Source organism: Lutjanus erythropterus, chromosome 3 (genome assembly GCF_056507025.1).
Source record: "Lutjanus erythropterus isolate fLutEry1 chromosome 3, fLutEry1.hap2, whole genome shotgun sequence".
Classification (NCBI taxonomy): Eukaryota; Metazoa; Chordata; class Actinopteri; order Lutjaniformes; family Lutjanidae; genus Lutjanus; species Lutjanus erythropterus.
Window position 1 is genome coordinate 11,507,096 of NC_139319.1, and position 24,546 is coordinate 11,531,641.

Consider the following 24,546-nt stretch of genomic DNA (forward strand, 5'->3'; position numbering starts at 1 on the left):
GAAAGAAAAACAAATAATGATGGAAAAGTGTGAATTATTGTCTTTGCCGTCACAGACAGATACATGCTGTACTTTGACAGAAAGAAACGCGCAGGCAGTAGCCGACTCCTGCCCCCAGCCTCCACCCCACCCTGTGACTAACACCCTACTCACAAGAGTGCAAATCTCACTGCAGACCAGGGCTCGTCTCAGAGGCTGAATCAGCTCTTGATGACCTGCAGACAGATGCCCTGGCCTGGTGCCACGGGGGGCTCAAGGATGCAATAGCAAACTTAATCCCCTGAAACCAAGGCTACTGCTAACTTCCTGTGTAAGGCTCATTTAATGTGTGAGCGGCATCGACACCGACCGCAGGCCAGTTCTCGATTTTGTCAGCGAACGTTCGAAAAGGACCTCAGGAACAGGAACAGGAACAGGTGTTGATCTTGGATACGAGCCGAAGCTAACAGCTGGGAGACTCATGCAACAGAACGTGAGGATGATTTCAGTTTGTATAATTATGACGATATAGTCAGGTCGCCCGCAGTCGCCTCTTGCATGTGTATTGCGCCGCACGAGCTCTGGGAGCAGCGCGTCAATTATAGAGTCTCTTGAGAAAGCAATTAAAAGTCTGGCAAGAGATCTCACCCTCCTCAGGGGTTCTAGAGAAAACAGAAGGCGCTCAGATGACAAGCCCGGCTGTCTGAGCAGAAGGCCAGCGAGTTTAAAACTTAGAAGAGTGGGCGTGACGAGACGGGCGAGAGAGACTCACTGCAAAGTCAGAACAGACTAAAAATGGTGTGTTTTTTCCTCAAAGTCAACTCTATGTCCTCCCTTCTTCAAGGATGTTTTTTAATTAAGATGTGTAATTCAGAGAAGTTACTCAATTGTGTGTTTTGTGGAGTATCTGGGGAAATCAATTAATTTCTGTCTCCATGTGAAACAGCTGGGGAGCCATATCTTTGGACAGAATAAATGCATTCAAGCTTTGAATTCTGTCTGTCTGTATATGTAACAATAAGGATTGCCTACTTGCCCGGAGAAAGTAAAATGCCATGTTGGATAAGTAAACTATTAAAATATTTTGATGATCAATTAATTGTCAAAGTAAATTTTCATGCGAAATGGCAGAAAATGCTGTCAGCCTCACAAAAACAGATTTCTGCAACAGAACTTCGAAAAACTGAGATGGACATTATTCACTATTCTGATATTTTATAGTTGTTGCAACCCCAGATTAAACATGGCGATGAACTTGAGTCTTTGTTGTTATTTAATAACTGCTAATACATAAAATTATTTGTATATGGGCAAGTAAAAACTGACTTTGGGTAAGTACATTTCTGCCTGATCAGGGAAAGTGAAAAAAAAAAAATTATGTTGAACCTGACTGAGCCCTTTATTATTGTGATTTAAAGGTCTTCTGTATTTGTGGTTGTGTGTCAACTTAGAGTCGAGTTACATTGTTGACGTGGGACAGAAAATAAAAGAAGCTGTTGCTGGTCGCTGCACTACGTCTCCATATCTCATTTATTATTTTCTAGGCGGACACAAGCTGCTTCCATTGTGCCGCTGTTATTTGCGCTCATGTTTTCTTAGCTTAGCTTGATACCGCCCAAGCCTACAGATTAGAACCAACAATAATGACTGCTGAACTTTTACGTAAATCATAATAAACGTGAAGATGTGAGTTTATTATTATTAACTACTGCTTCATCCACTCAAAACTGCGCCTGAGCTTCACTGTGCAGAACGCTGTTTGTGCAGGGTTTGACATTAGAAACCTGATTTCACTTTCATCTGCTGGAGGAGGAAAGATTCTCTGAACTCATCTTCAATAAGAGTTTAAACCATTTACCTACAAGAATGATGTGGAAACTTCCACTGCATAAACACTGAGAACTGACTTCACAGTAAAGCAGGAGACAGCTTGTCTGCAGCAGTTAAACTTTTGAAATGATAAATATTTGCTCCTTCATAGATTATGCATTGTGCAAGTACGAGATGTATTTTCTTTTTTTGTGGTGAAGTCACATCACACTCAAGTAATTAGTGCAAACAAATCATTTTATACGTCTTAGAACACGTGTGGAGGGGATCTTAAATAAATGTGAGATGAATAAGTACCTGAGGACTGTTGAACAAACTCTTCGGTAAGCTGCACTCCAGGAGTAGACCCAGTATAGTGATGTTAGAGGCATCTTCCTGCAGGAGAAACAGCATGACAAGCCATGTAAAGAATATACAGAAACATCAGCATCATTTTTTTATATACAAGGGCTTCAGTGGCTAAACAACGTCACACTTGACTGAACTCTAGTGGCCTTTTTGTGCACTGCAGGTTAGAAATTCAATACATCAACAGAGCCAATTAAAAGGAGCAGTGCAACAACTGTCTACACTCGCAGGTCTGCAAACACAGACCACTGAACAGATGAGCACTCTGCGGCTGTGAACTCCTGCAATCTTTAAACGTGGCTTAAATATTGTCCAGGTAATCACTTGTTTAAATGCTGATCATGGTAAAACATGCAAAGGGGTTATAGTGGATCAACGTTAAGCGCCTACATTTAACCCCGTATGTGACAGGCCCGTATGTGTGATGTAACACTAAACTCTCTACATTGTCTACAAAAATTCACAGTTAGTTTATTACATTATCTACTGATCCAGGTCCCATTTTATAGTGTTTATAGCAACAGTTGCAAAGTTATTTTCCTCTTTCTAGAGGAAAAAAAGAAGTAATTCTGTCCACTTGCCCTTCAAATAAATCTGTAAAAAATCTCTGATATGTCCTATGACACTCAATCTTTCAGAATGCAGGGTGTGTTAAAGCTAAAACAGGGTCTTAAGTAGCTCTTTAAGTATTTTTGCCAATAATTCAAAATAGCATAAGGCCAGTTTGTTCTATATATGGTCAGTAATTATTAGGGCTATAGCTGCATGATATGGTATTGCGATACGATTAGTGAGAATGATCATTTTTGCATTACAATTTTTATTTTTACTGGAAAAAACTATTAAAACTATGATGATATGAAATTTATTGGGGTCTGTTTCATCCAAAGAATGAGATTTTTTTTAGATCAGGGCATTTCTGCAGTACAACAGTGTTACATTATAAGGCTTTTGTTGTTTTCTCATACATTTTTCCTTTGGTCTTTGGCTCTCGTTTTGTGATTTGGACAACATATCACTATTTCAGTAATACTGCTATCCTGGGCTATCCTGTACTACATTCTAGCAAAAACAGGCATAGTAGTTTTGTCTAAACTATGCATATACAATACATAGAATACTATATATGTACTGTGCATTGTACATCTAGAGTTCTGCTTTGCATGTTTTAGTTAGTGTCTAAGAATGCAGCACAATGTTGTCTTTAGGTCATATTTCTATTAATATCCCTTATTTTATCTGTTTTGCAGATGTTATGTATGAGCCTCTGTGTTGTTTTAAACAGCACATGACAATGAATGACGGGTGTCCTGAATGATGTTTTTTTTTAAACATTAATATTCTTTTTTCTTTTTATCATTGTTCTGTGTGCTTATGAAGGATGAATAACTTTGCAATTTCAATCTTACATTTTGTTTTTAGGGTGACAGATGTGTAACATCTGCCCAGCGGCAACAGGTAGGAAAAAGCCTCTTGGCTAACTTGGTAAAGTCAAAGCAGTATTTGTTATTGTGCATTGTCCTTGTTAAATAAACAAAAAAATGAATACAATACGTGTATAAATAAACTGCTCTGAGCTTTTAATAGCCCCCACTGTAGTTTTGAACTGAATACAAATGGAGGGACAACTTCTTTTTTAAGTTTTGAACAGGTAAATTAAAGTTGATCTGATACAGAGTATGCCTTTTTGCAAACATTCCTGTCTTTGCCCCACCATCACCATCTACTAACACTTTCATGCACATCCTCTTCATGCACAACAGACAAAGTCTTATGGCCTTGTCCTCTGCCTTGTTGAACAAAATGTCAGCCTGTGTGAAGCGCAAAGAAGACAGAAAACCGGCACAATATGAACGTGGATTCAACTTGATGATGAATCCCATGAGGAAGTTTACTATATACTTTATACATGGTGAATGTTTTTGTTAACCGTATGTTGACAGATGTGGAGTCTGCTGGGAGGAGAAGTCTGCTCTCGGCACAAAGAGCAGTCTGACTGATTACGAGAGCTGAAGTCTCTCTGCACTCGGCTAAGCTGACATTTTGCAACTGCCACTTCACTTCCTGTTGTGGAGGCGAGAACGTCTTTCAGATAGCTTCTCACACACTTTCAATGTCTGCGCTTGCTTCTAAAACCGTGCACTAATCTGTCATTGGCTTTCAGTGTTTTTGCGTGGTTTTGAAACGTGTACAAATGAATGACTGTATAAAGCTTGTGTCATTTTTAACTGAGCGTTTGTGGTTACACTCTGAAAGCAAACACTTATATTTTTAAGCAAGAAAAGACTGATTATGTTGTGACATCCTTGGTGCTGACTGTGCACACATTAATAATAATTACAACAACATGAGAACAAGAGGCTGTCAGTGTGTATCACAAAGCCTCTGTGTGTATGCATGCAGCTGTCTTGTTTATCAGGGCTGGCAGGAAAGGGGAAATCAGCTGTTTCCAATGATGAGCCGTTACTCACTACTTGTGCAAGGCCTGCACAACCCGACACGCAGACATTTAAACACATACCTGAGTTTGGGTCAGCTTAATGCTCTGGATGTGAGGGAATATTAGCAGACTATCCTTTCTTTGGACAGACTTTAATGAACCCTGGTGGACTCCCACACCAAATACCTGGAGAAGGAACAGTTAACGTTTAGAAAAGGATTCTCAACACATCACGTGCGTTATATTACAGCCAGGCAGAGAACAAGCAAACAAAGGAGCAGTTACATTTAATGGCTGTCCGCAGCAGCTCGTAACAAGGTAGCTGAGGTTTTGTGATTATGAATAAAGAAAAAGATGTTGCTAATAATGCAGCAAAAATATATTCCAACTTTTTCAAATTCTTTTTTTTATGTTGGCTTTTAAGACTATTTTGAAGTTACTGAACAGTACAACCAAACTAATTTCCTGATTTTAAAAAGTCCAACAGTATATAGGAATAACAAACGTTTGTTGTGTTGCTATTCAAGGTGCGAACTTTATCTTTCAAGTCTTTGCAATTAACTGTTGTTTGTGTCGTGTCTGTTTTGCAAAATGCAAACAAGTTCCACCTTAATGTGTTGTCATCCATGCCACCGTGTTGCTAAATAAAAAAAGGGAGAGGGGAGGAAAGGCGCTACCTACTGTTTGCCATTATTGGTGCCACTCTACTAAATAATCGGTTTTAAAATTTAGCAAAGAAAATGAGCCTTTCTATGAGCCACAGAGCTACAACTGATAGAATTTGCACCACTGCGTGATACTAATGGTCTCTCTGTAAAGACATTTCATGGAGACACATTTAATCCTTCATGATCTAACATTGTCACATCACACACCTCGGCCACAAAGGAAGTAGTGCTTTCCAAACAATTGTTCTTCTTCTTGGTGAAAAAACAAACAAAAAAAGAGGGTGTATTTTGCAAGTTACTGAGGATTAATAACAGCTATGTATTAGATTGAAGATTGAAGACCAAACTACTGACTAAACAAAGCCAATAAAGGTTCAGCATCTAATGAATATAAAAAAAAAAAAAACACCAAAAAGATTAAATTTTAAGTCAAACAGTGCTTGGCCTAACAACTAAAAAAGCTTTTACATATTATAACAGCATGGGGGAAAAGAAAAAAAAATCTGTTCAAGATATGAAGTTGTCTTGAATTTGAGCTGAATATAAAATAAACACCAGACATTAAGTCCTAAAACTAAAGTTTTCTGTTCAGGTACCAGTCGTTCATCTTCTCACAGTCCCAATATAGTAACGAACACAAAAACATAATTTTAGGTATAACAAGACAGATTTATGGCACCATTATTTGAGTGACAGACACTGTATAAATAGTCAGTGTATGAAATATTTAAGAAAAAATGAACATCAAAGATTTGTGTTGTTGGACTCACTGGCAACATTTAAAAATGACTGAAGCATTTGCAAACTTTGAAGCATGTGAAGGGAGTGGCACTGCTGCATATCGAGTCCAAGTGTCTGCGTGTTTGGGCGTGTTTGTTTGCCATTAATAAGCTCTGTGTGAAACACTGCAGTGCAGGTTTAATGTGTGTGTGTGTGTGTGGGGGGGGTTTGCATATTGTGTTATTTATTGTATGTTATCTTCTATGCCAGTGTTTTTAGTCCCGTCTTCTTTTATTTTTTATTTGTGATCTGTAAAATCTGATATTTCTTCTTGTGCCTTGCTCATAACTTGCTATGTCATCAGAAGTTCAATGCTCAGAATGATCCTGTGTTACACTGTGCGTTTGACACTTTCAAATTCACAGCTATAACATAATACACATTTCTAATGAATGTGGAGTAAATCTCTACAGGTAGTCCTTGTTTGCTTTGGTTCCACTAAACTCTGTCACAGCGATCCAGTTTTCACAGACCAAACATTTTAAGTGCTCCTTACGAACGTGGAAGCTTTAGTTAATATTTGAAACACGTAATTATCAGCGAATAGTTATCAAAGCCTGAAGAATGTATGAAAACTGAGGTCAGATGAACCCTAAAGTTATAGTACAACAGTAGGGTGGAATAACAAGACGGACTCAGAGACTGGAGTGCAAATAAGCCCAGAGGATACAGCAGTTTGAAGCATGTGAACGCACATTTCCACACTGTAATCTTATTATTCTATCAACAAAGTGAACAGACATGGGTCTATTTAATAGCACAAAAGACAAACATTTACAATGTCATAATAAAAGCTATAAAAAGCAAAAGCACTGGTTGTGTGAAACTGGGGTGTTTTTTAGTTTGAGGCCTTGGTGAAGCACTGAATGAACTGATTTTCACTGGAAACAACACAACCTTATATGCACAGTGTCAACAAGTTTAACCAACTTGTGACCATTTATACTTTTCAGGTCATGCAATTTGAGGTCAACAGGATTAAAAACTTAATTCAAAACAAATTCCAACATAACTTTCTATTAGCATAAACAATGGGGTTTTTCACATCTTTTGTTCATGAGCATAGGGGATGAAAAGTTAAAACAAACATGGCGGATGCTATAACTGAGCAACAGTCTGGTTTGGTGCTATTTTGGATCACAAACGTTTAAAGAAAAACAAAGTTTGATACGACTAAAGTTCGATATGTACTCTGCCACGCATACTGCGTTAACAAAACCAACACGTGAGCATCTTTCACTCACAATCCAGAGGACCACTGGCATTACAATTCCTCCGTCATCCCGACAGAAAATGTTCTGAGGCTGTATATTAGGAGGTGTATTAATGAAACTGACCTGGTATGACAGCAGCCCATGGGCCGATGTGTTTATAAATAATGTGTTTTCTACATTGCCCTCCTCAGACGGGAGGAAAATTAGTTTAAAAGATGCCTTCCCTCTGGGTGGGATCACCTGGGACAGAGAGGAAACATGAGACATTATTATTTCAGACGATTTAACAAATAACAAAACACAATTAACAACAGAACTGATATTATTACGTGTGAACATATTGTGCAGCTGATGCTGCACAAACACAGACGCACACAGAAACACTTACTCTTCTGTGAAAGAAAGGTATGTAAAAATGCCTGCTGGATGTAAACATTGACAGCAGTGTCACAGGAACTTCCTGGCTGGGGTTGTGTATATATATGGTTTCAGCTCTCGCCAGCCCCAGCGGCCTGTAAACACAAGACAGAACAGCATCATAAACAAGAGGCTCTCAACGAAACTTTCACCCATGAAGCACCACGAACAGATGAGTAATTCCATGCTCAAATTTTAAGGGCACCAAATTGCTGACACACAATTATCTCTGAGTTAGCCTCTTCACGAGGACTCTAAAGAGCCTAAATTAAATTTGATCTTTCTGCTGCTCACTTAACCCATTAGGGCTTGAGAGGTTGGGGTGGTTAAATGTTAATTTTAGCAAGCGACATCTCAGTAAAACACAAGACAAGAATACTGCATTCCTCTTCTTGTACTGTGCCCTGTGAACCACGGCAAGTGATGTGAACGAACGGCTTAATTGTTTTGGTCACATTTAATATGTAGATGATCAAAACAAGGAAACAAATTCACACATTTTTATTTGTCTTTATATAAAAGATTTAGGGATGTATGTCAGAGTACCGGCTTTAAAATAAATTACTGTTTCGAACATTTTTTGCCATAATAACAGGCCAGTAAGATTACACTTTAATTATGCACACGCAACACAAGCATGCCCGCTGTGTGGAGGTTTTTTGAAGTGTCCGAACGGATAGTGAAGTTGCTATTTGCAATGATTGCTCTGTGCTGGTCATGCGAGGAGGAGCCAAACTGGAATCTTTCGAAAGTAGAAAATGTAATTGTCCATCTTACGAGTCGTCATCCTGATCATTACGGCGAATTTGTGAAGAAGAAATTAAAACAGGCACCAGCAGAAAAAACAGTATTTTTTCTTACTTTGTCCAGTGAGTGTGAACATGTCTGTATGTCTGTATCTGCAAGTGGACCATCATTACAAGAGTAGAGCTGCAATGATTAACTGATTATAAATCAACAATCAAATTAATCTACAACCACAACATGTTAATCATTTTGAGTCATTTTTTTAAAACAAACAAACGAAAAAAATCTCTGTTTTCAGCTTCTGAAATGTGAATATTTTCTGGTTTCTTTACTCCAGTAAACTGAATAGCTTTGAGTTGTGGACAAAATAAGACATTTGAGGACGGATGTCATCTTGGGTTTTGGGAAACAGTGATCAAACTTTTTCACAATTTCCTGACATTTTACGGACCAAAAAACTGACTGATTAATCAAAATAATGAGAATAATCCCTAGACTATGCATAATAATGTTAATTATACTACAAGAGACTTTATGTTCTCTGCAATAAGGTGGAAAAAACTATGTGCATATAACGGTTAAGCTATCTAAAAAGGTTGGAAGGAACTTTAATCAACCATGTGTGTGTGTCAGTGTTTACAAGTTAGAGATCAGCCCGCTAATGCAGTCAGTGCAATAAAACATGGCAGTCACTGAATAACTAGTGTTTTGCATTAAGCCGATATAGGAAAGCTATGAGACCAGGCATTTGCCTCCGTCAACAGATTGGTAACAAGTATGAGCTCTTCATGTTTAATCTGAGAAGGGCCTCAGTGTCAGATGTAAAGCCACATATACAAATAAGGGCATAAGGAAGGTTATGAAAAGGCTTTGGGTTGCATCAGCATAAAGATTAGCTCGCTGGGTTTGGCCATTTCTGCTATAATCTATTACAGTGAATGTCACCACCACGATGTTATCACTCAACATTCTGCGCCTGGTGACACCCAAACAAAGGCAACAAAATTAATACCCCTTACACATCCTTTCTAAAAGCACCTCGAGTTAATGAAATTCATAATTTAGTACTATTTCCAATTAAATTAAAATGCAAATCTCTGTTTATAACCTTACAGTCTCACTGCTGTGTTCTCACGCAAGGGGAGCATAAAAACAAGGCCATTCAAAGTTGTGCCAACATTCATAAAGCCTGTTTCATTAACTGTGTATGCCTGACTGAGGTGGGACGTGAGGTACTTTCATGTGAGCCAAGTTGACTGGGTCTTAGAGATAATCTAGCATAATAATACAAAGTGAATGCATGGCTTAATGTAATTATAGTTTTATTCCTTTGGATATACAGAAGGTAGTAACAATAACCTCCATGCAATATACTACAATCCAACCTACTGGCCCTGCAACTAATACTACCTCATTCAAGTTTTTATTGTTCAGTGTTTGTTGAGTCTGTGCCAGAAAGGTGTTTATACTGTAAAGTTGTCACTGGGTGTGTTTGTGTTCACACTTTTTAAAGTGGAATCTACACACATTGTTTATTGTTTATTAAATAAAACAATATTTGACATTTTCATGCTTTCATGTCTTGTCAGCAAACAAATGATGACAAATTGAACTAAGCTAAAATAAATGAACCTGTTGTGTTGTGGGTCAAACCATAAACACAGAAGCTACACACTGCAGACAGTGTTATTCTGCTACACCTGACCTATAATAGATAATCTCAGGGTTCCTACATCTTTAGAAAAGTCAAATTCAAGCACTTTTCAAGCATGTTCAAGGTGCATTTTCCAGTATTTTTCCAGCACCTTAAATTATGTATGATCATTCACTTCTTCATCACATTAAATTAGATATTGTGAAATTATGTTTCATGATAGCATTCTACGGAAGGACAACAAATTAAAAGGAAAACACAACAAATGTTTCAAAATTCATCACGTCTGCAAGTAAACATCCCATACAAACTGGCTGAGGAAATACCCAACTTTTTTATTTCCTTATCTAAAAAGCAAACTATTCAGTTAGGTACTTTATCATGAAAGTAATGCAATTGCAATTTCAAGCAGTTTCAAGCACTTCCTCCAAAACACTTTTCAAACCCTGAAAACACTACATTAAAGTTAAGTTAATGAAGCGTTAAGGATTTCCTGCAGTTGTACAAATCCTGTAATCTGCAAAACATACACAGTATTTTGAAGGCAACTGGGCTTGCTCTGGGGATATGTAGAGTTCCCTGAAGTGGCAAATACAAGATTTTAAAATACTTTAAAAGAATGAATCCCATACACACTGAGAATCGTCAAAATGGCGTCTGAAAATGCTTCATGCACACTGCTGCTGTCACAACACAAAACTGGCAGTGCAGCAGCCAGAACTATTTTTGGAATGTAACAAGAAACTACTAAAAGTCCCATTTGAAGAGCTGGTTATTCCAATCTGCCCGGTCTGGCAAACAAATGTTGATCAACCACTTAAATATACTCATCTGCAAGTTTTTCCAACACTTTGCAATGACTGCTTTGACAGCAAATATTGGTTTAGCCTGCAGTAGGATGTGATCTGAAAAGAGAAGATATTCACGGACAGTAATAGCTTTTTGACATGTTAGTCTAATCTATTTCTTCCTTGCCATAGATTTTTGTTTCATGTGAGAAGACTATGTCCTCTGATATTTGTCATATGTGTCTGTATTTAGCAATAACATTAAGACGATAAGCTATCGCTGGAAAAATCCGACCCCGCCTCTCTCATATATAAACTACACTTTCCTTCTCTATTCGGCCAATGCACAGAAGCTACATATGTGCAAGATTGGGTCAACAGTCAGCGTGTTGTCCTTAAACAGATGTGGACATGGTGAAACACCAGCAGCACATGGAGTCTGGTCGAGGAAAAACCCTGATGTAATTAGCGTGAGGTCAATGGTGGTCTGTGTTTGCACGAGCGCTCCTCTCTGCAGAGGAAGTCCAGGAACACAAAGGTAGCATTTTGTACTGCTTTGTTTCCTTTTGGGAATGGAGAAGCGCATCATAAATACATATTTTTTTTTACAGTTCAACCTGAGCAGGGTAGGACAGGAGCTCTTTAAATTTAAGGCTCCCCAAACAGTATTAGCTAATGGTCAGGGCCCCACTTTGCAAGAAGTCTTTAAAAACTAAATTCTGCTGTTTTGACTAACTGAAGTTTAGACTGTATTAAACACCCATTTGAGAGGGTCTGGAGGCAGGAACACATGTGGTGCACTTGTAGCCAATCTTACGAGCGGCAATAAATCCATACTTGCATACTGGATTGTACTTGCGAGTCTTAATTGGCCAGGAGTTCCCTGATTTTTCGCTGCTGAGCTTTTGTCAGCTGTCAGCTTTTCCTTTCCAAAAGTGTATTAACTTTTGTGATTTAGCAATAATTTCAGAGCAATGCAGCCTCATGGCAGGTATGTAACACGATGAATGATGTTTTGACTGGCAGGGAATTAGAAAGATGGGCACAGCAAATAAGATTTCAGTGTTATACATAATTAAAAATGATATTTTATAGTAATTCACATGATTATTCAATTTCTTTTCTGTTTTTTGCATTTTGCTGAGGCCCTCCTGGAGGCCCCCATTTAGAAAATTACTGAGGTAAGACATTATTTCCATTGCACATCTCACTTCTTTGCAAACAAAAGTCATGTAGTTGTGCATGACTTATACACAATATAAGCACTGTAGAATGAAATTATATGACACAAAGGTAAAGAACTATTATCTAAAATGTATGTATTGAGATAGAAAATGAATATAAAGACGAAAGTACAAATGTCAGCTTTAATTTGATTCATTTATTTCTGAAAACAAAAAAGTAATTTGTGTGATTTAGGCCAAATTCAGGCGAGTAATAGACAGTAAAAAAAATAACTTTAAATAACTTAACTCTATACATGCTTCCCATCTACAACATATCATTACTTCTGTCTCGACATCTTCATTTGAGATGTTCAGTCAAGCCTCAACTGAGTCATCTTTCACTTCCTGTTTGTCAGTGAGAGTTTGACTTCACTTTCATTTTAAGCAAATTAAACGCTCAGAGTTTAAATCAGGAGGTCGGGTGGTCTCATTACCGTTAAGACTTTCCACTTTTGCTTTTCAGCTTTCAACCTGGTCAAAGCGTGCAGCGGTTTGCATTCTGTCTAATAAGCACAAACACATTTTTGGACATGGGCATACAGGATGTTTCAGACCACATCAAAAGCAGTCGGCTGGAGATATTGTTTGTACAATCATTAATAAACAGCAGCGAGCCAGACAGCCAAATCTGTAATACAAATAAAGTGGTGTGTTTCATCATTTGCAGTTTAGTCTGATTCAGAAAATTTAACTCTCCAGTCCTTTCATACGGGTTTCTTGTTTGGATATACATCATTTAACATGTATTTTTTTCTATATCTGTGCCGTTGTTTCTGCTTTTCAGCAGTTATTACACCAATTCTCTTTGCTCACATCTTCAGGATTACTCACTACTCGATACGTCCGGTGTAACTGAACAGTATAATTACGACTGTTCCCACAGTTTGCTCTGAGGAAAAAAAGGAAACCACAGGCTGATGTGTGGGACTTTAGTCTCATATTCCTGCTCTGATCTCAACTACAAATTTCCTGGAACAATATTTCAATATCCAAACATTTATCCAATACTATTAGAGATTTTTTTTGGTCATGTGCCTGCTTTCTGCATTCCAAACATGTGACATAAAATATTACAAAATAGATGCTGCTTGTGACCGTTCGCCTTACACAGGAGCAATGCTGACTGCTGTCCAAGCACAGCATTACGTCTGATATTTTGGGTGTTTTGGGAGTACGGAGGCAAACAGGGAAGTTCTTACCCCTTTTGACTGGGGTCAACCCTCTCCAGTATGCGTCTGGATGCTGGGAAAGTGAGCTTATACTGCCATACTTGGATATCCCGTCTGTTCTTTCAGGCTGAAGGGCCCCTTGCTTTATGAAATCTTCCCTTTCAGTAGCATTCATCACAGCGGCAGGTCACTTGCTGCGACGCCACAGTTTTATTTTAACTCTGGTTAAATTAAGTCAGTGGAGTTTTCCACATCACTCAAGACTGAGAGATGGCGAAATGAAGTGCATTTTGTTACTGGGCGTGTGGCAAAGGGTTTCATCATTTTGAGTACGAAATGAATAACTTCTTTGCTTGTTAAGACATGTCGGATTAAACTAGGAAGTGAGAACAGTACTCACTGCGTCCCAAACTCCAACGCTGGGGGCTGAAAATGCAAGGGCCTCCCATTCTCCCGTGTGTATGGAGAGGAGCTGGCGGAGAGAAGAAAATCACAAGAGAGAAAAAACACATTAGACCAATGAGAAGAAAGACTTTTATGTTTGTATATTTTACTAACACCTTAAAACAAGAACACTGTGTCCCTTTCCCAACAGAGCATGTGACAGTTTTCCGGGATGAAATTTACGGTCAAAACTATTACTGCCCCAGGCCTCTTCACAAGCCACTTATTTCCCTGCCTAACAAAAAGACTAAGATCATGCAAACACTGAAATTTGATAACTATCACACAAGGAGGGGAGGCAAGCACAGGAGGTCATGGATCCAAATTTAAATTAAGCCTTTTGCATGTGAGAATAATCTCACACTCCACTGAAGGTTGCAACTAGAAGACACCTGGCTTAATTGTGTTTATCACACTATATTTCACACACTGACTTGTAATAATGAACCAAACATCACAAAAGTATGGTATATTACACAGTGCTCCATGTAATTAAAGATCAAGACTTTGGAACCTGTATCTAGTTGCATTTTATTATGAATAAGACACCTGTAGCTTTCTCTAGACTAGATCATGGTCCAAAAGAGACTGATAGAAATGTGACAGTATGTCAAATATTGCAATAAAAAAAAGTCTCAATAACTTATCGGACTGTGATGCTATGTACTTGATATTTCTGTCTGGCTACTTTTACTTAAGAAGGAAGGCAGAATCAAGACAAAAAACAAATTTTACACAAACAAAAAATGTTGTACAGTGCAGATTCATTATTTTCTAAGGACATTTTTTCCCAGTTTTAATTTTATTTTGTATTTTAAAAGGTGCGATAAATATGGTATCATGGATTTTTTAATCATGATATTACCATACCTTTGGTTTTTGGTATCGTTAAATTAAATATCAGATATTTTCTCTAACTATCGTGATAAAAACTAATTGATAAAATTTCCTATGTTTCCTAGGTAGGGATGAAGAGCGTGATCACACCATATTTCCATACTGGGTTCATAAGTTAAAGATCTTTTTAACAAAGTTTTAATTAATGTAACAGCAGGAAAAGCAGTGGAATACAATCAAACTGTATGCAATCTGAAGCTTTTTAACAAACACAGCATAATTTACATGGCAAACAGCTACGTGCAGGCCGATCTGCCAGAAAACCAAACATTTCCAGAGTTGTAGGGAAGGCAGGATATATTCACACTCACAAACAGAGCTGCAACAATTAATCGATTAGTTATCAACTATTTAATTATTTGTCAACTATTCTGATAAACAATCAATCAGTTTGAGTTATTCTTTAAGAAAGAAAAGTCAAAATTTCCTGATTTCAGCTTCTTAAATGCAAAAATTGTCCAGTTTCTTTAGTCCTCTATGACAGTAAATGGAATAGTTTCAGTTGTGGAAAAAATAAGTTTTTGGGAAACACTGAACAACATTTCCCACCATTTTACTTTTTTGACCTAATAATTAATTGAGACAACAAATAAATGAACAAGGAAAATAATCCTAAGCCCTTCTCACAAGTGCAGCATTGTAAAGGCAGTACTGGTACACCTACAGTATCTCAGAAGAAATCATATCACTAATGCCTTATCAGTGATTTGTCCCACTTCACACACTGTACGCTGTAAACAACACTGAGAGCATTCTATAGAAAGACATGCAGCTTGAAAAGGGGTTATTTTGGTCAGTTATGAGTTATTTTTATCAGCTGTATGTACTTATCCCTCAACAAGCTGAGATCAATATCACATGAAGTCGTCCCACTGTAAATCAACATACGGCAGCAGGTGCGTATAGAATCTATGTCGCTTTGCAGAGCTTGTAAGCAACGCTGAATACATGCAACCAACCACAACTCAGGGTTAAAACAGGAAACTCTTTTCTCCAGCAGCCTTTTCTTTTTACTGTTTTTACTGGTGACGGTGTGTGAGACACCCTGTGCTAATGAGCTCTGGGAATGGGTGTCTTGAAGCCAGGAAAGACCAGCTTATTTGGGACCGTGCACGTATGTGTGTGTGTGTGTGCATGTATGAAAACAAAGCTGAAGCCAGTTGACAGAAGACTCACACAGCTGTTGACCAACAGGCACAAGCAAGTGGGAGGACTACGGTCTTTTGTGTTTAATTTAATAAAGAATAATTCAAAACATATCAACATCAATCAAACATCAAGCAAAAATGCAAAGATATTCAGTTTACTATCGCGTATAACAAAAAGTAATAAATCGTCACATTTGAAAAACTTAAATTTAGAGAATATTTGGCATTTTTGATTGCAAAAAGTGACTAAAACAATTATCTAAATAGTTGCCATTTCATTTTCTGTCAATCAGCTCTAATCTCGGCTTTTTGATGCTGTTATAGCATTTATTAAACAGCTCAAACAGCTAAATAATTGTAGATGGACCTTCACCGTCATTAGACCCTGCTTCTACCAGCACAGTAACAATAATCAGAGGACACCAAGACTGAGTTGTGAACAGACAGGAAGTTGAGAAAATACCACCAACGCCAACCCAGCACTGCTGCAAAGACAGTGTGAGGACTCTGAGGGAGGACAGTCAACTGTCACAAATCATCAGTGTCACATACAGTGTGCTGTGAATTTGGTGACAGAAAAAAACACAATGTGCAGGCTTAGTCTTGCAAATTTGCAGAATTTCATTTGTTGATATCAGTGATAAAGAATTTGGTAAAAATAAATGAATAAAGCTCACCCTGGGGGAAACTCACTACTTTGATAAAGTCTTCATTCTTTGTTGTTTTTTTTTACAATGATATCACCTGTGCAGATTATTGACCACATTTGTTTCTTTCTTGTCATTCTGCAAAAGGACTCCCAAACACAGACAGTGGACAGACAACCACTCCCTGTTTAAGCTAAAAAACTGTTTACCCGATGAAGGTACTTTGCAGAAATTTCGCAAATAAATCATATATTGCAGGTTAGACAGTATGCAGTGTGCATGCAAATTATGCATATTTAAAAAAACAAACAAACAAAAAAACAAAAAACAAGTACATAACAACATCTTATTGAACAACTAAATGGACAAATTGTTTGGAGCGGGTCACCTAAGAGTTTCACTCTATGTTCTACTGTGTGTGATTGTATGAAGGTTGTCAAAAAAGTATCAATACCTTTTCAACACCACATGATTAAAAACAATACAATACTAACATTCTAATATTAAAAATACTGAAGCTATGAAAGAAATAGGAGAAGATCTAAGTGCTAATTCAACACCACCTTTCAGTTTGGTCTTCGTTTTCCTGTCTGACATGTGGCTTACAGCAAAACTAGACAGTGGTCAAGTTTTCTTTAGCAGCACTGGACATGCAGTTCATTTTTTAAAAAATATTTAGGACTTTTTTTTAGCCATGGTAAAAAGAATATTGAGGGGTTTTTTTTTCCTTTTTTTTTCCTTTACTGGTATTGTATCAAGATTTTAATTTCTGGTATTACATTGACAAGCCACTTGGTTTTGAAGCTGAAAAACACTTTTGCAAACTTGTCTCATTAACTGAAATGTGATGATCATTTTGCAGTGAGGTACTGTCACTATAAATGGTTGCTGACACGTTCTCTCACTGCTGGGACACGTCTCATAAAGCGACTTCTGGAAGGAAGCAGCAGTGGGATTTGCATGACTCTAAAGGTGAATCAATGAATCTGCCATAGAAACATGCAAAAAAAAAAAAAGGCTTTCACTGTCAGGTTGCTTCAAAATCTCAATCTAAAACAGGCACTGGAAGCACCTGTTCCACCAAAAAGGATAATTTGTGAATGTTCTTGTCCAAAACAATCCTACTTCTTTACATTTTAACAGGCATAGAAAAAGAAAACAGCCAGTGCTGCTGTACAGACTTGAACACATATACATGACATGGAAATGTACAGTACATTAGGTTATATAATAAATGCAAATGTTAGGAAATGTTCTGAGTGGATAGTTTCCTGTTAAGGGAGCAATCTTTTGCGATCTCATTTAAAATGTTTGCAGTGGTTCTCCACCCTTTTTCCTATAGTAAACATTTCCAATTTCCTACACATAATGACTTGTTTGTTCAAAGTCCATTATACTGTAGACTATGGCTTGATAGAAGCTGATACAAATGGAGTTACTTTCTTTAAGTGTGGCTATTACATGACAAAACACACACACACACACACACACACACACACACACACACACACACACACACACACACACACACACACACACACACCAAAGGCAAGAGAGATTTAAGTACTACTGAGGCCAGCCCTGTGAATTGAGATCGGTTTGATATCCTCTTGAACAGTCACTTCGCCAGTGCAGGCGGCCACAGTTTACAGGAAGGTTGTGAAGACATGAAGTGTCTGGTTTGGTCAGTGTGGTTTGTGTTTAAAATGACAGTACTTCCAGTTAACTGCTGGACACAAAGAAATGACAAACCTGACATACTGAATGAATCGTTGACAAATTGGACGCATTAGGCATAATTAATCATTTATGATTAAGTAAACTATCACTCCTTAAGAGAACATATTAACTAGTGGCGATGTCGATTTCAGCGCTATTTCAGCAGTTCGCTGGTTGTTTTTTTTTTATTTTACATCCAGTTCCACTTACATAGTTAACTCGCCACCTGTGCCAAAGCTCTGCTGAACTGAACCACTTTCTGAGTGGCAGCTCAGCTTGTGTAGTCAGTTGTGGAGGACGCAAACTAGAAAAAGGGGTCGATGCTGAGACAACAGAAATGAAAAGAGCACTGAGAAACACTGGCAAACCCCACGCAGCCCTTTATCTTCCTTCCGCTCTGGCCAACCAACCTTGCCTCGGTGTCCCGACAAGCATCAAGATTGAAAGGGAGGATCTGCTCAGTCATCATATAAAACGACTTTCAGGCTGAACTAAACTGGAATAATTATCCACAGTGGCTAATAGAAGCTTGCACACACAGAGACATCAACTAACTGCACTGCATCACTGCAAGCCTTTGCAGATACTGATGTCATGATGATAGGGTGAAATCGGTAACGAAATAGGTAATGGAAAACTTGGGTGCAACTTGTTAGAAGAGAAATGAAAGAAGTGTGAAACTATGCACCCCCGACTCCAAAAGTAATCTAACTTCAAAGTAAGCCTAACCTTATTAATGCAAGCTAGATCACACAACCACTTTGATGTGATGTACTTCCAGCTTTTGACGACATCTAGCTCTTGTTCCTATTAAAGCTGAATGCACTTATTGTAAGTTGCTTTGGTGAGACCAAGAGTCAGTGTTGAGGGAAAAGAAGCAGTTATTTTAACCCAAACCATCATCATCATCTCCTAAACCTAACCCATTAGTTTTGGTGCCTAAACCTAACCAAACTCTTTTATTTTAACTTGACCGCAGAATAAGAACAATGGAGTAATGCATCAGTTTGAAAGTCATGCTGAGTCTCACAGAAAAAAAAAGGTAAAGTTCAGTCTTTTTACACGAATACATTCAATTTTCAGGAAAATTTTCTCAACTGTGTTGCTCCATCTGCTTGACCAGAGTCAGCCCTCCCAGCAAATTCTACCAAAAATTAAAATTCAGTCGTCATCTACTCTCCCTCATGCCGATTGAAGGTCAGGTTTAGTTTTTTACTCCACAGAACACTGCTGGAGTTTCACAGGAAAACAGCGTTGCAGAATCTCCCAAACAATTTAAGTGAATAGTGACCAATTTTCAAATCAAAGAAACAACCCTCCATACTGCTTATGGAGGTATTATATGTCTTGTTTTGTTTTGTTTTGCATTTTTTTAAACTGAATTTTCATTTTAGGGTGAACTATCCCTATTACACAGAGACAGTCTAACTCTCTGCAACACAGTCAAAAAAAATTATTGGGATTTGGATTTCAGAAGCACCTTTAGATGTCTTTGAAATATCGTCTCGATCTATCGTCTGATTTATTTACATGTTTGCAGTCTGTGAATGTGTCAGAGAGGCCACAGAATGAACCAGATGTAACAACAGAATCACGAGTAAAACCACAACAAAATCTCTTCATTGTCTTGTTATTTTAATGATACCAATGAGATTTTTCATTGCAGTCTACCAACTAACTAGACCTAGGCACTGTAGCATGTGAGCATTAAGTGTCTTGCTGTCAAATCAGCCTTCTTTATAGATGAACTTTCAATGTACTTAAAATCAGACTGCTGTCACCAATTAACGTTATCGGTAGAAAGATCTTGCAACTTATAGTTTCTGCCTTTCACTACTCTCACACACACACACACACCTACTCTCTGAACCACAGCTTCATCCACCTGCTCTTAAGGGCTGAACCGTCATACTGCCTCATGGTTTACCACCTGTGAAATTACAATATCTCACTTCCTTTTTCCCTGCTGAAGATTTAGTCCAATGATGACAAATGCAGTAACTTTAACAAAAAAATATCACAATAAGCTGACAGTAAAGTTTGACTTAACAAGAGGCACACTGTCTCCTCTCTTACATAACAGGTGCTTCTCTCCTTCATGCTTTATGCAGTTCCAATTGTCTGTTAATTCATAACTTGTCAAGCAGTATAACTTCAAACAGGGTTAGTCAGAGTGGAAAAGCCGTGTGTGTGTGTGGGTGGGTGAGCATACGAAGGGTCAAACGTGAAGGTGAAATGAGGTTGTGTGCAGGGGCGTCTGGTGTGATGTCTGGCAGCTGATACAGATCTAGTGTTAATGTCAAAATCTAAAGGTCAGCAGTTTCAACATCAGCCATTTATCTAATTAAAAGCAGATTACTATTATGAGCTGACATGAGACCGTCGTAAAAGTCTATGTGCAGATAAGCACTGCCTAATTACAATGTACATATACTGAATAATGCATAAAACTAGAGCAATGGGTCTAAATTCATTGTGGGTGTATAAATAGATCTTAAAAAAATTGATACTGCAGACATGGAATTAGAAGGGTAGCACTTTCTTGGTTAAGTAGTTACTTGGAGACTAGGTATCAGTTTGTCCAAATAAATAACTGTACAACTTCAACTATGCATGTTGAATTTCACAACTACTGAAGATTACTTGTGGGGTTCTTCCGGGCTAAGTTATGGGGCCATTGTGGTTTATTTTGTGTATTAACAATATAACAATATTAAAAATTAATAATTATGGCAGATTAGACAAATCTGTTTTGTTGTGGCAAGAATTTAAAACAACTTTTCCTTGCTTGTGTCAAGAATATGGCAATGCTAAGAGAGAGAGAATTAATGCGTGTGGGGTGGGGGGGGTGGGGGGGTGAAATCTGGCTGTTAAAGTAAAAACTGTACTGTACTACTATATACTATACTGTAGAATAATGCTGTTGTTTGCAAAGAGCAAAGAATTTATATTTTACGGTAATCTCAAGCAAATTCATGATGAATGATGATGAAATAGAACTTTATTTGAGTAATAATAGATAATTATCTAAATAATGCCTCATTACAATTCTCCTTTATACTCCCATATATAATTTACTGAGTGGAAGTGTGGGGATATACAAATAAAACAAATACAAAATTGAATTTCATATGAATCATAAGAGCTGAGACCAAAGCTACTAATGGAGAGCCAAATAACTCTCTCTTTATCAAATTGAAGGCTCTAAAATTTCAAGATTTGGTTGAATTTAGAGCGATTCAAATTATGTACAGAACAAAAAAATATTACCTGGAAGTATCCAAAAGCTTTTATTTAAAGTGGAAAATGTTCTGCACTAAACGCAATGTTAGTGGTGTCAGGTTTCCATGTAGTTCTTTTATTGCAGAGGAGGGAATTCCCTTGTTGTATGTATTAGCAGCTTAGTATTTACACTGAATTCAACAGCTGCTGCCCTTAAAGAAAAACGCAGCCTCTCAACATGCGTACCACTGAGCTGTAGTCCAAGGGTTCTGTCCACTGCCAGGGTACAAAAATAACAAGTTATGTTTGGCGCTATTTGATCCCCTGGATCTAACTCAAATAAAGTCAATGTTAGCAGTGACCTCAGTCGTGCTCCAGGGGAGAGAGGTTAGGATCAGCGGAGAGTTTGGGTCAACTGGTGTTCACAGGTGTTTGTGGAAGACAGGGAAACAATAACAGTGACAGTGAAATTAAAAACACATGGCCACAGTATTACACTGCAGTGAAGAGTAGGTGTCAAGAAGATATTTTTCAAATTAACAGAACGCAGATGAAAGAGTAATATAAGAAATTATCGTGGTAGAAGTAAAAAAAAAAAAAGAGCTAAAAAGACATGAAGAGTAGCTAATCATTCTGACACAAGACCGTACTCAGACAGAGATATCATTAACCTCTGTATCTGCAGCCTGCTTCGCTCTTTAGGCTGGGAGAGAGTGATGGCAGGCCTGCCAAGTGCCTGATAACCCAGGCACGAGAGGCCTCACAGCCCACAGCTCTGGAGGTCTCCAGGTCAACCAGCACTACGAAGCCTCTTTTGCCTGGCTGTCACCTCCCTGGACTTAAAAATAGCCGTATTCACACACTGTTCAGCAACCGTTGGCTGCATATAAACCAGGTGAACTTTATATCAAGACTAAAAGCTTATGACTTTTAAACAGTACTTCAGCCTAGAGTTGTCACAATACCAGAATTTTAAGCTTTGATATAATACTAGTATAAATTAAGCAATACTTGATAACTCTTAAAATACCATGGCAAAAAGAAAAACAGACCCAGGCAGACAAAATAGGATAATTTTTTAAATCACACAGGCGAGTAGCAGGGCTGGGTAACATTTTTTCAAAAATTATAATACCAGTACCCTTCAAGTGATGCTATTTGTTACTGGATTATGTCAACTGATACCTGAAGGTTCTGAGGAATACTTCCACCAACTAGTAAGCCGACTTTAACATGTAAGATTGGCATGCTCTTTCTAGCGTACTTTTACAACAGGAAATGTATGGATTGCAAAACCCAAACAGCACTTTTAAAATGTTACGGCACTATTTAGTCTATTATTATTTAATGTTTAGGGCAGATCCTTCATACATCTACAAGAGCTGACGCATTTTGCTGGGCTGCATTAGCCAAACTCCTCTTTGAATTTGCACATTAAACCAATTTCATATTATTGCCACAACTTGTGTGATACTGTCATGTTGAGGTATGTAATCTCATAGCATTGCAATAATTAAGCAATTCAAATATGTTGCAGAGACAAGTCATTCAAACCATTCGGGTTTGAGATACAGGATTGCTTGTAAGTGCACCCTGCAAAGTTGGCTCCTCTTCCCTGGCTCAACAACAAGAGAGCAACAAGAGAGAAATAGAAGTGTGAATTTAGACAGTGAGCAGTGTTGTCAAGAACAAATCAGCGAAACAGAGAAATAAAATGTTATTTTCTGATTGTTTCACAGCGGATAAGATCTAAAGCACAAATAAGCATGCCCATGTCTCTGCAGAACACCAAAGCGATCCTCACTCTGCTCTGCTTGTGTGCGTACGTCTGTATATCGCCTTCTGCAACTCTCACAAACAGAGAGCAGACGAGAGACCATACACGGCGATGTAACTGTTGGTCGCTACGTTTTTAGAGAGTCCCGACCTCAAAACCAGCGTGCACGCCACTGCCCAGAATCTTCCAGAGGATTGCAAAACATGAGTAAATAAAGAAATACAGGCAACAGGCTGGGTCTCTACAGATGCAGATACAGACAGTACCACACACTTCTAGTGGGTCATAAGTGATGATTTAGAGGGTTTATACAAGTCTGTACATTGATTTTTTTTTTTTTTTTAGGAAAATGCTGCACAGTATGCCTTTAAGGTTCAAACCTCTAGGCAAGAACACTTGAGTGCGGGGAACATACAGTTCTTAGCCAGTTTGAGTATATGACAGGCTGGGCTCTTTACATTACTGACATTGCTTCTCTGGAAAGATAAACAAGGAGCAGACGCCAGCACACAAGCGAGAATATGCTGTATGTGTGACTTGAAAACCGATGTATTTAACATCAGTGAAGCGGATATACAAGCCTAAAGGCACCTCTGTTTCTAAGCAAGCTATTACTAAATAATGCCATGGATTGTTGGTATTTTGCTGCAAACATGTATTTTCCAAACAATTTTGTGCAGGAACAAAAACAGCTGGGAAAGACAGACCTCCCCTCCTTTTTCTTTCAAGGAGTTCTAAAATTAGTCAGGAATTTGGTTCTGTGCCTCTCTAACACACGCCCCCAAAACTCTCTCTGTCACACACCCCCTCACTCACCAACATAAACAACATAGCCTGCATACAGGGGAGGGCTTTTAAAAGCCTTTTTAAAAACCTTCAGTCCCATTACACTGAAACCACACCACGTCATTTGTCTGCGTGAATACAAAAACATGTCACCCCACAGCCACAGTTAAATTCTCCCTATTAAATAAACCATTCAACAGAGCTCTACTATAATTTATGGCTTGTTGAAAATGTTCACATTAAATTGGGGCACTTTTTCTCAATAACACACGGAAGTATGCTTGTTTTTCCACTGAGCTGCTCACAAACCAAAGCCACGCCACAGCCCTCCGTCCATTCTCTGTCTTACAGTATAATTCTAGTCTACACTATAGAGGAGAAAACACTTCAGTATGATGAAATCTGTATGTTGGTTTGGGGTTTGTTGGCAATTATGTGGCTTGGTGGAAAGTCTCGACATATTCCCAAGTGCCGCTCATGGAACAGGTGGAAACCTTTCATCAACTTCATCCAGCTGTAAATGTTCTTTCTAAAATTGCTGAACGTTATGTGCCTGACCAATGTTTGAACTAGCAAAGTGCGATGGTTTGAATGTCTTTTACACCTCCTCATCTGGGGGTTGCTGTGAACGTGTAATACAATACAC

General features: G+C 38.2%; 1 protein-coding gene across 5 annotated transcripts in view; it reads right to left on the minus strand.

Annotated features, from left to right (window-relative positions):
* tmem131l (transmembrane 131 like) overlaps positions 1–24,546 on the minus strand; it is a 48,749-nt gene that overhangs the window by 17,343 nt on the left and 6,860 nt on the right. For all 5 annotated transcript variants that reach the window (XM_084714997.1, XM_084714999.1, XM_084714996.1 and 2 more), the window contains exons 4-8: positions 13,661–13,732; positions 7,648–7,771; positions 7,383–7,499; positions 4,679–4,783; positions 2,107–2,184 (exon numbers count right to left, since the gene is read on the minus strand). In XM_084714997.1, the coding sequence (XP_084571123.1) occupies positions 2,107–2,184; positions 4,679–4,783; positions 7,383–7,499; positions 7,648–7,771; positions 13,661–13,732 (496 nt within the window). The remainder of the gene's footprint in view (positions 1–2,106; positions 2,185–4,678; positions 4,784–7,382; positions 7,500–7,647; positions 7,772–13,660; positions 13,733–24,546) is intronic.